Below are 15,868 nucleotides of genomic sequence, written 5' to 3'. Positions count from 1 at the left end.
GCAGCTCAAATTCGACCACTAGTTGGATGGTGTATACCAAATTATAATTCGAGATGGAAAGAGATTGAAATGTCTATGGGGAAGGGATTACCAGTTAATACTTTGGTTGGTGACCCCTCATCAACCAATCACCTTTCGGACCCTAATAATCCTTGGATAACTGGCTCGCTAAAAACATGGAATGAAATAGTTAAAAGGTATCAACTGAGAAAAAAGACTGAAATGTTTAAATGGTTTGCCTATGATCCAGATTTTATACCTAATAAGTATGATACAAGGTTTAAAGGTTGGATGGGGAATGGGCTCACAGCATACTGCACACTCTTAAAAAAGGATACAGTTCGAAGCTTCCAGGACCTCAAGGATAAATTTGGCCTACAAAATCAAGATCACTTCAGGTATTTACAAATCAGAGACTTTGTGAACAAAAAATTCCTAACGGATGTTACCTCAGGGGGGGAAGAAATTCTGAACATTTTTCAAAGGGCTTATGAGAATGCTACCTTCCAAAAAATAATATCTAAACTATATTTGGCTCTCCAAAATCTAAAAAGTGACCATACCCTGTACATTAAGGAAAGATGGGAAACAGAGGGAGGCCTCACAGTATCACAGGAAGAGTGGGACAGGATCTGCAAACAGCAATGGACAGTGACAAGCTCCCCCACCTGGAGGGAATTCAGCTGGAAGAATGCGACACGATTCTTTACCACTCCGGCGCAAAAGACTAACTATTCAAATCAGACTGCCTGCTGGAGGTCATGTGGAAACACGTTAGCAAACCACTATCATATTTTTTGGGGTTGTCCCTCTGTGGCTCCATTTTGGAGAGATGTCCACGGGGTCCTGGAAGCTGTTTTTAAAAAGAAAATGTACCTAAACTTTAAAATCATGTATCTTGGTGATCTGAATGTACTAAAATACACAAAGCAGGATAAATACCTGTTAGGAGTTTTATTAGTGGGATGCAAAAAGGCCCTGACCAGGAAATGGCTTAAGAAGGACAAACCAACAATAAATGAATGGATTGATATAATATATAATATATACGTGATGGAGAGGATCACATTTAGGCTGAGACAACAAATTGAGATTTTTGAAGGAAATTGGTCAAAGTGGCTCTCTTATGTGTCAAGTTTAAGACCTGATTTTGTATAATCGGCAAACCATTAGTAAGGTCATATCTTCCAAACTTAGAAGTTTGTTTGTTTTTGTTTTTATGTTTTTTAAGTTTGGATGTTGGTGCCCATGCAAAAACAAAGATGTGTTATATACAGACACGTGTTCAAGTAGTAGTGGGTATGGTGTGTATCTATGTGAATATGTGTCTATATGCGAGTAAGTTGTGGAAACTGACTGAGCTGTCAAGATAAGTAAGGGTGTGGGTACATGTGTCTATGTGTGTATACTGTATTTATGCTGATTCTGATGTCTTATTAACACCCAGATCTCCCCCATGTTATATGTGTTGTGCCCAGTTGGCACATGTATGTTGTTTTGTTTCAAAAGAAAAATGAATAAAAAGTAAATTACAAAAAAAAAAGAAAGTGGACCACATAACTCCAGGTCTTAGATCTCTGAATGGTCTCGGACCAAAATACATCTCTGACTTCCTGGTCCATGCTGTGGAACAAACTCCCAGAATGCATCAGGGCCGCTGAAACTATACCCTTAAGTCAAGTTGAAAACATTTTTATTTCCCGCTGCATTTCAGTAATCTCCTGTAATTCACTGCTACCTTTATTTCTTGCATCTCATTTGTTTTATTCTTTTTAACTTGTCTGTCTTTAATTTCTGCTATTAAATGCTTTTACTTTTTAATGCATTTTTAAAAAATGTTTTTATGTAAAGCCCTTGAGTTGTCTTGTTCATGAAATGTTAAACAAATAAACTTTCCTCATGATCTCTCTTGAATCTCCTCTGCAGGTTGAGAGACTGTAACCTCTCAGAGGACATCTGTGCAGATCTGTCCTCAGTTCTCAGCTCTCAGTCCTCCAGTCTGACAGAACTGGACCTGAGTAACAACCACCTGCAGGATTCAGGACTGAAGAAGCTGTGTCCTGGACTGGAAAGTCCACACTGTCACCTGGAGTCTCTCAGGTCAGAATCCACCAAGTGGTCAACTGTGTACCGTTACAACTGTTTGTTTGGTTGTTTTGTTAGATCCCCGTGCTGCTGACCTTTCACAGCAGTTTCTCTAGGGTGTCATCAGAATCATCAGCTTAACTACAACATTATCATGAATTAAAATACATGAACATAATGCTCACCACTCAGAGACAACAGACACTAGGACACCTGCTCAAAGTACAAAAATAACAACATTATAACAGCACAATGGCATTATGACTCTACATTCCCTCTGTTTAAACTCAGGAATTACATTTTCTCATCACACTCTCAAACAAGATATTAAGAAAAAACTAATCAGTAACTCACAAGCTTATTATGGTAAATAAAACACCAAGGACCGTTACGTCTCCCGGATCGGCGTCACCGGGGCCCCTCCCTGGAGCCAGGCCTGGGGTTGGGGCTTGAAGGCAAGCACCTAGTGGCCGGTACTTTGCCCGTGGGACCTGGCCGGGCTCAGCCCGAAATGGCGACGTGGGCCCGCCTTCCCGTAGGCCCACCACCCGCAGGAAGGACCGTGATAAGTTGGTGCCATGTGGGCTGGGTAGCAGTCGTGGCGGGGTGCCTCGACGACCGAATCCCTGGACCAGAACCCTCGCAGTAGGGACATGGAATGTCACCACGCTGGGGGGGAAGGAGCCGGAGCTTGTGCGTGAGGTTGAGAGATACCGGCTAGAGATAGTCGGGCTCACCTCCACACACAGCTTGGGCTCTGGAGCCCAGCTCCTTGAAAGGGGCTGGACCCTCCACTACTCTGGAGTTGCCCAGGGTGAGAGGCTGCAGGCTGGTGTGGGCTTGGTTATAGCCCCCCAGCTCAGCCGCAATGTGTTGGAGTTCACCCCGGTGAACGAGAGGGTCGCTTCCCTGCGCCTTCGGGTCGGGAAAAGGTCTCTCACTGTTGTTTGTGCCTACGGGCCAAACGGCAGTGCGGAGTACCCGGCCTTCTTGGGGTCCCTGGGAGGAATACTGGATAGTGCTCCAACTGGAGACTCCATTGTTCTACTGGGGGACTTCAACGCTCACGTGGGCAATGACAGTGATACCTGGAGAGGCGTGATTGGGAAGAACAGCCTCCCCAATCTGAACCCGAACGGTGCTTTGTTGTTGGACTTCTGTGCGGGTCACAGTTTGTCCATAACGAACATCATGTTCAAGCATAAGGGTGTCCATCAGTGCACGTGGCACCAGGACACCCTAGGCCGGAGGTCAATGATCGACTTTGTTGTCGTTTCATCTGACCTTCGGCCGCATGTCTTGGACACTCGGGTGAAGAGAGGGGCTGAGCTGTCAACTGATCACCACCTGGTGGTGAGTTGGATGCGCTGGCGGAGGAGGAGGTTGGACAGACAGGGCAGACCCAAGCGGATTGTGAGGGTCTGTTGGGAACGTCTGGCCGAGCCCTCTGTCAGGGACATCTTCAACTCTCACCTCCGAGAGAGCTTCTCTCAGATCCCGGGGGAGGCGGGGGACATTGAGTCCGAGTGGACCATGTTCTCTGCCTCCATTGTCTACGCGGCGGCTCGAAGTTGTGGACGCAAGGTCTTCGGTGCCTGTCATGGCAGCAATCCTAGAACCCGGTGGTGGACACCGGAAGTAAAGGATGTCGCCAGACTGAAGATGGAGTCCTACCGGGCTATGTTAGCCTGTGGGACTCCTGACGCAGTAGATAGGTACCGGCAGGCCAAGCAGGCCGTGGCTCGGGCAGTCCTGGAGGCAAAAACTTGAGTCTGGGAGGAGTTCGGTGAGGCCATGGAGGTAGACTTTTGGTCTGCCTCGAGGAAAATTTTGGTGGACCGTTCGGCACCTCAGAAGGGAGGGTAGCAGTACTCTGCCGGCATCCATTACGGTGCCGGTGGGGAGCTGTTGACCTCGACTGGGGACATCGTCGGAAGGTGGAAGGAATACTTCGAGGATCTCCTCAACCCGACTGATATGCCTTCCACTGAGGAAGCAGAGAGTGTGGGTGAGAGTGTGTTCCAACTATAGGGGGATCACACTTCTCAGCCTCCCCGGGAAAGTCTACGGCAGGGTACTGGAGAGGAGATTACGGCCGATAGTTGAACCTCGGATTCAGGAGGAACAATGCGGTTTTCGTCCCGGTCGTGGAACACTGGACCAGCTCTATACCCTCCGCAGGGTGCTTGAGGGTTCATGGGAATTTAGCCCAACCAGTCTACATGTGTTTTGTGAATCTGGAGAAGGCATTTGACCGTGTCCCTCGTGCCATTCTGTGGGGGGTCAGTGAGTTTGGAGTCCGGGGTCCTCTATTAAGGGCTGTCCGGTCTCTGTATGATCGAAGCAGGAGTCTGGTTCGCATTGCCGGCAGTAGATCAGACTTGTTCCCGGTGCATGTTGGACTCCGGCAGGGCTGCCCTTTGTCACCGGTCCTGTTCATAATTTTTATGGACAGGATTTCTAAGCATAGCCAGGGGCCGGAGGGGATCCGGTTTGGGAACCACAGGATTTTGTCTGTGCTGTTTGCGGATGACGTTGTCCTGTTTGCTTCATTGGACCGGGACCTTCGGCATATGCTGGGGCAGTTTTGAGGCCGAGTACGACGCGGCAGGGATGAGAATCAGCACCTCCAAAACCGAGGCCATGGTTCTCCACCGGGAAAGGGTGGCATGCCTTCTCCGGGTGGGTGGTGAAGTCCTGCCTCAGGTGGAGGAGTTCAAGTATCTCGGGGTCTTGTTCACGAGTGAGGGAACGATGGAGCGGGAGAGTGACAGACGGATCGGTACAGCGTCCGCAGTTAGGCGGTCGATGTACCGGACCGTCGTGGTGAAGAAGCCTAACCTATCCTCACCTATGGTCATGAACTTTGGGTAATGACCGAAAGGACAAGATTGCGGATACAAGCGGCCGAGATGAGTTTCCTCCGCAGGGTGGCTGGACGCTCCCTTAGAGATAGGGTGAGGAGTTCGGTCACCCGGGAGGAGCTCGGAGTCGAGCCGCTGCTCCCTCACATTGAGAGGAGTCAGCTTAGGTGGCTTGGACATCTGTACCGGATCCTCCTGGACGTCACCCTAGGGAGGTGTTCCAGGCATGTCCCTCCTCCCTAGGGAGGAGTTCCAGGCATGTCCCTCCTCCCTAGGGAGGTGTTCCAGGCATGTCCCTCCTCCCTAGGGAGGCGTTCCAGGCATGTCCCCCCTCCCTAGGGAGGAGTTCCAGGCATGTCCCACCGGGAGGAGACCCCGGGGAAGACCCAGGACACGCTGGAGAGACTATGTCTCTTGGCTGGCCTGGGAACGTCTCGGACTCCCGTCAGAAGAGCTGGAGGAAGAGATGGATGAAGAGCTGGAGGAAGAGGTGAAGGAAGAGATGGAGGAAGAGATGGATGAAGAGCTGGAGGAAGAGGTGGAGGAAGAGCTGGAGGAAGAGATGGAGGAAGAGTTGGAGGAAGTGTCTGGGGTGAAGGAAGTCTGGGCATCTCTGTTGAGACCTGCCCCCGCGACCTGGGAATGGATAAGCGGCGGACGATGGATGGATGGAATTGGATGGATAATCAATAACTCACTTCTCAACGGTGTATTTTATTCTCTCTGAGTAAACAGAAATTACTTGAGCTTCTTCTTAAAGCTTATCATATTATTATCTCCAATCCAAATGTCTGGTAATTCATTCCTCGCCACCATCGCTCTGGGATTCATTGTCTTCTGTTTTAAGTTACTTCTACATGGAGGCAACAGAAAAACCACCTGCCGAGTTTGAGTTGTATTGTTCATGAAATGTTAAACAAATAAACTTTCCTAAATAACCTCATGATCTCTCTTTTATTTCCTCTGCAGGTTGAGTGGTTGTAACCTCTCAGAGGACATCTGTGCAGATCTGTCCTCAGTTCTCAGCTCTCAGTCCTCCAGTCTGACAGAACTGGACCTGAGTAACAGCGACCTGCAGGATTCAGGACTGAAGAAGCTGTGTCCTGGACTGGAGAGTCCACACTGTCACCTGGGGTCTCTCAGGTCAGAATCCACCAAGTCCTCAACTGTTGACCGTTACAACTGTGGTTGATATTGAAGGATTGTTGATGGGAGTTTTAACTGTAACTGGGTCCAGATTGGGTTGAAGCGCTACAGACAGTCGGTCAAAACTGTGTGAGGATGATGATTGAGGAGAAGGGCTCCACCAAGTCCACATAAATGTCTGTTTGTAGTTTAGTCAGTTTCAGGTTATTTCAGTTTTTTTCTTCCTTTAATTGAAGAGTATCAACAAGTTTTTCCACATGTGAACACTCTTTAAGCTCCCCTCTCTAATCTGATTTCTTCTTTATCAATTAAAGTTCTCAAATAAGACATTTATGTCAAGTCAAGTCAAGTCAAGTCAACTTTATTTATAAAGCACTTTAAAAACACCAACATGGTCCAAAGTGCTGGACAGGCAAATGGAAGACAACACACCATAAAGCACAGGGCACATAGCTAAAATAATCATGATAAGTTAAGTGAATAAAAAGGATAAAATAGAAGATAAAAGAATAAAATAATAATAAAAGGATAAAATAAACCCAACTGTCTTGCTAAGTGTTAAAAGCCAAGGAGAAAAGGTGGGTTTTAAGAAGAGATTTAAAAACAGACAGAGAGGAGGCCTGTTTGATTTGCTGAGGCAGGTTGTTCCAAAGTTTTGGAGCTGCAACAGCGAAGGCGCGGTCCCCTCTGAGCTTTCTCTTAGTTTTAGGCTCTCAGGACCAGCTTATCAGCTGACCTGAGAGAGCGACTGGGTGAGTAAGGGTGTAGGAGCTCAGAGAGGTACGGCGGGGCAAGACCATTCAAGGATTTAAAAGCAAATCAAATCATTTTAAAATGAATCCGAGACTGTATGGGCAGCCAGTGGAGGGAAGCTAAAATGGGGGAAATGTGCTCATATTTGCGAGTATTTGTATTTGTATTTGTATTTATTTATTTAGCACAATTTTTTTTTTAAATAGTGCAAGGAGGGAACGAAGCCCAGAGGGCTTGTACAGAGTTCCACCCCCGTCATCTACTGTAAACAGAAAATTAAATGTACAAACATAGGAAAACTCTCATTATAAACATGAAAAGAAAACAAGGATACATAATAGAGAATACATTGAAAAATTAGGACATGAGATGTTTTTTCAGCAATTGTTTGAAGGATATAAATGACAATGTGGACCTCAGAGACATATCTAAATTGTTCCAGAGTTTAGAACTTCTAAATGAAATATTAAACTGATGAAAAGATGTTCGACAGAAGGGTAAATGTAGATTGACACTGTGTCTAGTTGAGTATGAATGCAAGTCAGATGAAAAACTAAAGAAATTATGAAAGGTGTCCGGAAGATCTTGCTTATTGTTGATAAACTTGTGCACAAATAAACATGAGTGAAAAACATTGAGTTTATGAATGGGTAATATAGAGTATTTTTTGAACAGAGGTGCGGATGGATTATGTCTATTGGATCTAGAGATTGATCTCAGGAATCTCTTCTGGATTATCAGTAGTTTGTTAAGGGAGGATGGATAAGTTGCAGACCAGACAATATTACAGTAATTCATATACGGAAACAGAAAACTATAATACAAAGTTAAGTGAGCGGAGCGATGGATCAGGGGACAGACTTTCCTCAGTATACCAAGCATCTTCATAGATCTTTTGCATACTTGATCAATATGGTTTTTCCAGTTAAGGCCTTCATCCAGAACAACACCCAAAAATGTGGTGTGAGGTACCTGTTGGATTTCAGTTCCGTTAATTAATATTTTGGTTTCTTCTTTTGTATGAGGTTTGTTTTTGTTGCAGAAGATCATGAAGTTACATTTTTTTATATTGAGAGTTAATTTATTAATCTGGAACCAGTTAGAAACAGTTTGTAATTCATTATTTACCAATGCAATAAGGGACTTGAAGTCATCATGAACAGCTGTTAAACAAGTGTCATCAGCAAATAATAAAGGAAAAAGATTATTGCAAGACATAGGCATGTCATTAATGTAAATTAAAAATAATAAAGGACCCAAGATTGATCCTTGTGGAACCCCAAAAATAATTTTTGATTTGGTAGATGATATACCATTAGAGAAAACAAACTGTTGTCTATTGTCTAGGTAATTAATCAGCCATTTGAGGGCAACATTCTGGAGTGCCAGTTAAAAGGCGTGCTGCAGCATTTTGGACCAATCTGGAGACGGGAGATGGAGGAAGCACTAACCCCCAAATAAAGGGCGTTGCAGTAGTCCAGCCTAGTGGTGACAAAGGCATGTATTACTATCTCAAGCTGCTGTCTTGAAAGAATTGGCTTTATTTTAGCCAGCTGCCGCAAATGATAAAAACTAGATTTGACAACCGCCCTGATCTGGCTATCAAGCTTTAGAGCTGCATCCACTTTGACCCGTAGGTTAGTGATGGTTGGCTTTACATGCTGGGCCAAGGGGCCCAGATCTGGAAGGGATGTTCCAGCGGTGCCACCAAAAACCATCACTTCAGTCTTTTTTTCATTGAAGTTTAAAAAGTTCAGAGACATCCAGGCCTTTATGTCATCAAGACACCTAACTAGGGCAGTAATTGAGTAATTGTCTTTCTTCTTAAGAGGGACATAAATCTGACTGTCATCTGCATAAAAATGATAAAAAATCCCATGCTTTCTAAGTATGGAGCCAAGCGGGAGCAAATACAGGGAGAACAAGAGAGGGCCGAGGACCGAGCCCTGCGGAACCCCACAAGAGAGAGGAGTGGAGGAGGACACAGAGTCGCCAAGGCTGACACAGAAGGTTCGGTCTGCCAAGTACGACCTGAACCATTCCAGTGCTATGCCCCTGATGCCCACCCACTGCTCCAAGCGAGAAATTAAAACTTTATGGTCCACTGTGTCAAAAGCTGCAGTTAAATCTAAAAGCACAAGAATAGCACAGTCACCGGAATCTGTGGCTAAAAATACATCATTAAAAACTCTTAAAAGGGCTGACTCGGTGCTGTGCAAAGATTTAAAACCGGATTGGAATACCTCAAGAATATTGTAGTCTTATGTCACACTTTGAAATGTTTCCTATTTAATATTGAATTAGTTTTCATAAAATGATCAAACTGGAGCACCAATAACTGTCAAATGGTGACAACCTCAGCAGCAGCAGTGTCTGTTCTTCTAACCCGACTCAGTCTGTGTCTGGATGTCCTCAAGGTGCTGGACTGATCAAAATTCTGTCATTGATCCATTTCTGATCATCTGACCATGAATAAAAACCAGCAGATTGTTTCTGGAGACTTCAGAACATTTCAGACCAAACAACATCCCTGGAAACACGAAACGCTGTTTGGTTGAGAAAAGAGTCAGAAAGTCAAATGTTTATTCAGCTCAAATGAAGCTCATCTTGTGATCTTTAGTGATCTTTAAACACAGCTGACTTATCTGGTTGTAAAACTCACTGAAGTGTTGAGGGTAGACACGTCAGTCATTGAGTGTGATGTCACATGTTCAGGTCACATGATGCTCTTCACACGTCTGTCTCCACATCTGGATGCTGTCGGCCTCAGCAGCAGTGGGACTCTTTGTATGTTGATGTTCATCCACAAGTTTAGTTCAGGCTGAAACGTCTCAGCAACATTTGTTTGATTCAGGGTGAATTCCAGTGTTTGTGCTGATCCTCTGACTTTTCCTTCAGCGCCATCATCAGGTGAACACGAGGACAGAGTCGGCTTTAGTCTCAGAGCAGTTCTCTCAGAGTCTCTGCATGTGTGTTGTGTTGTGTGTCTGCAGGCTGTCAGGCTGTCTGATCTCAGAGCAAGGCTGTGCTTCTCTGGTCTCAGCTCTGAGCTCCAACCCCTCCCACCTGAGAGAGCTGGACCTGAGCTACAACCATCCAGGAGAGTCAGCAGGGAAGCTTCTGTCTAGACTGGAGGATCCCCGCTGGAGACTGGACACTCTCAGGTAGGAAGACAGAAGGACCTCAGTGTGCTGGACTCTTCATGGTGTTGTTGTGGACGTCATCTTTGTGGCTCTCTGGCTTTGAACAGAGATCTTTGAGCAGACGGAGCTGCTGCAGCTCCTGGATGTCACAGAATCTTTTACAGCTAAACCAGGACAAGACTGAAGTACTGATCGTCGGTTCAAAAGCCCAGAGAGAGAAACTGGCCTCTAAACTAAATATATATGGAGTAAACCCGAGCAAAGAGGCAAGAAATCTAGGGGGTAAATCCACAAAGAACAGATTGCGCCCGCAAATAGCGCTGTGAATTGCGCTGCATTAGCGCCCGCAATTTGCCCCGCTTTAAGGTCCTATTCACAAAAGATTTTGCTCTAATGATATACCAGAGCAAACACGCCCATAAAGTTTTGCGGCTGAGTGCAATTTGCACTTGTCTGAGTGAGCGGAGCTGTTTCCAGTGTTCTCCGTATTTCAGCACACAGATTGGTCCATAATGAAAACTGCAGAAATAAAAAATAAAGTCGAGCCACAGTGCCACTGAATTTCACTGAGATCTGAGATCGAGATGTTGAGGATGAGGTGGAGGACAGGAAAACGACATTATTTTGTGGTCACAGTAAAAGTAGAAAAATAAATAATGTAAAATAAAGCGAGTGAGTAGCAGAACGCCGTTGCTGCGCAGAACGCCGTGAGTGCCCCGGCGCAACAGTGGGGGCATGTCCCCCCGTCTTTTCAAAATCATGTTTTTGTCCCCCCCACTTTTTACAGTTTAAAAACTAACGGTAGGATCAGCCATTAACTGGAAATCACACCCTGTGCGAAGGGCCCGGCAGACCCGCTTCACCCGCTGCTCCCCCTCCTCCTCTCCCGTCTCCCCTCAGAGCTGCTCAGGGCGGGTTTATGGTTCCGCGTTAAATCGACGCAGAGCATACGGCGTAGGTTACGCGTTATGCGGCTGAGAGTCCTGACTGACGCTGAGCTTCACAGGGACACGATCAGCACTATTTTATTATAAGTCTGATATATGTTGTGATATGTGATGACATTATTAAGCTGTTAAACACACACATTCTAGATTTATATGTTTATATGGTGGAATTGTTTGTAATAAAGCAGCCCCTTATGTATGGATGAATCCTGAACTCCGTCCTGTTACTTTTATTTTTAAATCCGATAAGTCCACAACCCCACTTGATCTGATTGTCTACAGTCATGTCTGAATGTAGATTTCACCCTTAATATCATTCAGTATCACACAGGCTTGAATCATATTGAAGAGAGAGAGAAAAAGAGCTGCAGGGGGAGTGAGGAGTGATTTTGCGCGCAGTTAATACATGCTTCTCACAGACGGTATTTGCTCCACTATTTTTGCGTGTGGCAAATAGCGCTGGCCTTTGTGAATTAGGCGCTTTTTGCAATGAGGCTTATTTGCATAGAAAGGGGGCAATTTTGCGCTGAATGAATGAATATTACCTAATTTGCATGCATGCAAATGGCACCGGCGCAGACTGTTTGCTTGGCAGCGCAGTTTGTGGAGCAATTCGCCCTTTGCGGGTGCTTTGTGAATTAGACGTTCTCTTTTTGTCTCATTTGCACCGGTTTAGCGGCCGCAAAAGCCGCGCAATCCTTTTGTGGATTTGGCCCTAGGAGTCATATTTGACTCTGATTTTAATTTCAAATCACATGTACGCTGTGTCACAAAAACAGCATTTTATCATTTAAAAAATATTTCTAAGGTGAGGCCGTTTCTCTCTCTGAGCAACACGGAGAGAATAATGCACTAATGCCTTTATAACTAGCAGGATAGACGACTGTAATGCTCTTCTTACTGGTCTACCCAAGAATACCATCAAGTTCTGACTCAGACCAGAAGGAGAGAAACACATTAGGCCCATTTTAAAATCCTTACACTGGCTACCTGTTAGTTTTCGTGTTGATTTTAAAGTTATTTTATTAGTCTATAAAGTGCTACATGGGCTTGCACCAGAGTATATTTCAGAGATGTTTTTATTCTATGAACCAGGAAGGATCTCAGATCCTCTGGCTCTTCCTTTTTAGCTGTTCCACAGAGTAGAACTAAAACATTTGCTGCTTTTATCCACTAATATGCTCCAAAACTGTGGAACAGCCTGCTGGGGGATCTGAGAGGAGCTGGAAATGTGGACATTTTTAAACGTAGACTAAAAACTCATCTCTTTGGTCTGGCTTTTATGTAGCATCACATTTTATAGTTCTATTCTGTTTAACATTTTTTTAAAGGTATTTGTTTTATTTATTTATCTATTTCTTGTAATGTTTTTATTATTATATTTTATTGTTGTGGACTGATTATTTTTTAGCCTTAATCCTTGAACTTTTATCATTTTTTCATTTTAATTAACTATATTTTATTTCAGTGTGCATTGGTCTCCCAGTTTTTATTTTTTTGGTCTCCCAGTTTTTATTTTTTTGTTTATTACGCTTATTTTTCAGTCAAAATGTCAAAGCACTTTGTATTTCATGTACCTGGATGAAAGGTGCTATATAAATAAAATTTGATTGATTGATTGATTGATCTGGTGCTGCAGCAGAGCTGATAGGTGCAGTTCACAACTCTGAGCCGTTCTTGACCCAGTAAACATCCCAGAACCACAGCAGGGTGGTTTTCAGGCCTATCACAGCACAATAACAGCTGCACCTTCACTCATCCATGACATGGTCTCCTCCTGCTGCTGATTCAGCAGAGATGAAACCAGATGAGAAGAATGTGTTGAAACTGTGCTGGAAGGTGACGACCACAGGACAGACTTCAGAGATGCTGCATTCAAGTGCATCTGTCCAAGTGTTGGACTGTTCCTTCAGCAGTGTGTGAGAGCCATGTAATGTCCATGTTTGCTGAGAGAGACTGAGCTTGTCTGACCCCCCTCCTCCTCCTCCTTTCAGGGTGGAGCCTGCTGGACAACGATTTCTGACACCAGGTCCATGGAAGTGTAAGTGTGTTTTTATTTCATTCACACATTCATCCATCTTCACACTGACACATCACTCATTCATGAGTCCATCAATGATCAATGACAGATCAATAATAACTGCAGCTGGGTTGTTTGTTCTCTCCATCAGATTCCTGTCAACTCACCATCGACACAAACACAGTCAACAAATGCATCAAACTGTCTGACAACAACAGGAATATGATGTTTGTGTGGGAGGATCAGTCATATCCTGATCATCCAGACAGATTTGATGTCTATACTCAGCTGCTGTGTAGAGAAGTTCTGATGGGTCACTGTTACTGGGAGGTCCAGAGGAGAGGAGATGTTACTGTATCAGTGAGTTACAGAAGAATCAGCAGGAAAGGAAACTCTGGTGACTGTGTGTTTGGAATGAACGATAATTCCTGGAGTCTGAACTGTTATGATGATGGTCGCTACCGTGTCTATCACAATAAGAGAGAAACATCTTCCTCCTCCTCTTCCTCAGTCTCTGACAGAGTAGCAGTGTACGTGGACGTTCCTGCTGGAACTCTGTCCTTCTACAGCGTCTCCTCTGACAGATTGATCCTCCTCCACACCTTCAACACCACATTCACTGAACCTCTCTATCCTGGGTTCTGGATTGGTTCTGGTTCTTCAGTGTCTCTGTGTTGAGTTCAGTCTCCAGAGTCTCCTCCTGTCAGAGAAACTGTCTCTGTTGGACTGATAGTTGAGTCTGTACATGTCTGTCTCTGTTCCCATCAGAACACCTGAATCACAAATAATTTCATACTTTAATATTTAATATCTTAATTTACACGTGCAAAATTGAGTAGGAAGAAGTGTAAACTTATTTAATTCTACTCCCATTCACTAATCATTTATTTACTAGTATTTATAATAACTAACTAACTATACTATAATTATACTCACACACTTACCTATACATACACACACATAGTTGAGTATTTCTATATATTTGTACACACATGCCCATATAAAATAAATATACTTATTTACACCATACTATCTCTATATTAACTCCATCTGCTCTATATCTATATATATCTACATCCACACGTATTCACACACATACACATACATACATACATATATATATATATATATATATATATATATATATATATATATATATATATATATATATATATATACACACACACACATGCATACATACACATATAATTAGCTGCCCATTTCTGTACATAAATATGAACAGATCTACCCGTTCACCAATAGTGTTATATCAGGCCCCTAAAGCTGCTAAACCTCTTCGTCTTTGTACCTTGTTGTGAAAATCATGTTTTTATATTTGTTTTTAAACTGGTTAATGTTTGGACATTGTTTTAATTCTGAATCCATTCTGTTCCATAGTTTAACTCACTGACTGATATTGAAAATCTTTTCATTGTTGTTCGTGTTCGACGAGTCTTAAAATTTAGAGTCCCCCTTAAATTAAACCTCCCCTCTCTGTCATAAAACATTTCCTGTAAGTGAGATGGTAATCAGTTGTTCTTAGATTTATACATGAATTGTGCTGTTTGGAATTCCACTATGTCAAAAAATGTGATTATTTTAGAATTAAAGAATAATAAATTGGTGTGTTCTCAAAAACCAGCATTATGAATGATCCTTATGGCTCTTTTCCGCAGTATGAATAGTTGTTCACTTTTTGTTGAACTTTTATACGTTTTCCTCAAGCCTCTAAACAGTAACTTAAATAAGGCAAAACCAGGGAACAGAACAGAATGTGGAGTGATTTGCTATCCAGGAATTGCTTTGCTTTCTGCCGGTTCTTGTTTTATATTCACAAAAAACAACAAACGCTAAAAGGATTAGCCATCACAATCATTTTATAATCTTTATCATTCACAATTAAACATTTTGGGAAGCTTAACTGGCAAGATGTTTAAAAATGACAGAATTGAGTAGTTTCCATCTCTAACAGTTTAATTCTTATCCAATATCCCATGATGATATTCTGTCTTGACTCTTAGAATAATTGTTAGCTCATTTCTATTATTTTATTTACTTTCTGCCACTTTAGTTCTTTTCTTTATAAATTCTTTAGCGTACTTTATTTTGCAAACACCTTTATAATCCACATATAACCGCTTTTCTGTTTCTTAGTCGTTTTCTTTAGAAGACAGTTTTTTTTAAATATAAATTCTTTAGATCTATGTATCTATGTATCATCATCCCAGTTATGCATCACTTAATCATTTTAAAGGCATTTGATTATCTTTTGTCGTCCTAATAGACTTCCGACTACCATCGAACACTGAAGACTGGTAAATGGTCGTTTATTAAAAGTCCACTTATTGTCCAAGTGTGTATCAGAGGCTTGGACACCACCAGTGGACTTCAGACAAACAATATGCATGAGTTTGTGTCCTCGGTCTTCACTGGGCCACGAACAGAAGATGTTCCTCAAAATATGAACTTGTCCTCTGTACTTTGCTGAAAGTTGAGGCTTTTGGGGTTTTTTTGGGCCAAAAAGCACATTGTTTTCTGGAAAAGCGTCTCAAGACAGTTGAAGCAGTTTGGCCTGTAGAACAGCAAGTATTTAATGTCACTTACCCCTTATCTCCACCCGTCTGTAATAACCAGTTATGTTTCATAACATCACCTTAAATATGATTCTAAGCCAAACCAAACAACCTCCATAAAAACATTTTGATTACCATAACACACTGAAATATCAGAGCCAGAGAAATCATACATGTTGACCCAGTGTCGACATGACCCAACTCCAGTCCCCTTTCTTCATCTTTAGGAGAGGGCGGATGATTTCTTGGCACCACCTTAATACGTTTTAATCTACGGCACATATTTCATCTTGTTTGGAAGTCCATAAATATGAATGAACGAATGAATGAATGAATG

At 43.2% G+C, this 15,868-nt stretch overlaps 1 protein-coding gene across 6 annotated transcripts in view; it reads left to right on the top strand.

Moving 5' to 3' along the window:
- LOC133457973 (NACHT, LRR and PYD domains-containing protein 3-like) overlaps positions 1 to 14,596 on the top strand; it is a 132,557-nt gene extending 117,961 nt beyond the window's left edge. For 4 of the 6 annotated variants that reach the window (XM_061737383.1, XM_061737385.1, XM_061737387.1 and 1 more), the window contains 5 exons: positions 1,927 to 2,100; positions 5,919 to 6,092; positions 9,842 to 10,012; positions 12,933 to 12,979; positions 13,110 to 14,596. In XM_061737383.1, coding sequence (XP_061593367.1) covers positions 1,927 to 2,100; positions 5,919 to 6,092; positions 9,842 to 10,012; positions 12,933 to 12,979; positions 13,110 to 13,636 — 1,093 coding nt within the window. In that variant the 3' untranslated portion in view covers positions 13,637 to 14,596. The remainder of the gene's footprint in view (positions 1 to 1,926; positions 2,101 to 5,918; positions 6,093 to 9,841; positions 10,013 to 12,932; positions 12,980 to 13,109) is intronic. The other 2 variants (XM_061737386.1, XM_061737388.1) reach the window with 2 other exon arrangements.
- The last annotated feature ends 1,272 nt before the right edge of the window (positions 14,597 to 15,868 follow it).

This window comes from Cololabis saira, chromosome 13 (genome assembly GCF_033807715.1).
Source record: "Cololabis saira isolate AMF1-May2022 chromosome 13, fColSai1.1, whole genome shotgun sequence".
Taxonomy (NCBI): Eukaryota; Metazoa; Chordata; class Actinopteri; order Beloniformes; family Belonidae; genus Cololabis; species Cololabis saira.
The sequence above is the reverse complement of the archived record's forward strand: the minus strand, read 5'-3'. Positions and strand labels throughout refer to the sequence as shown.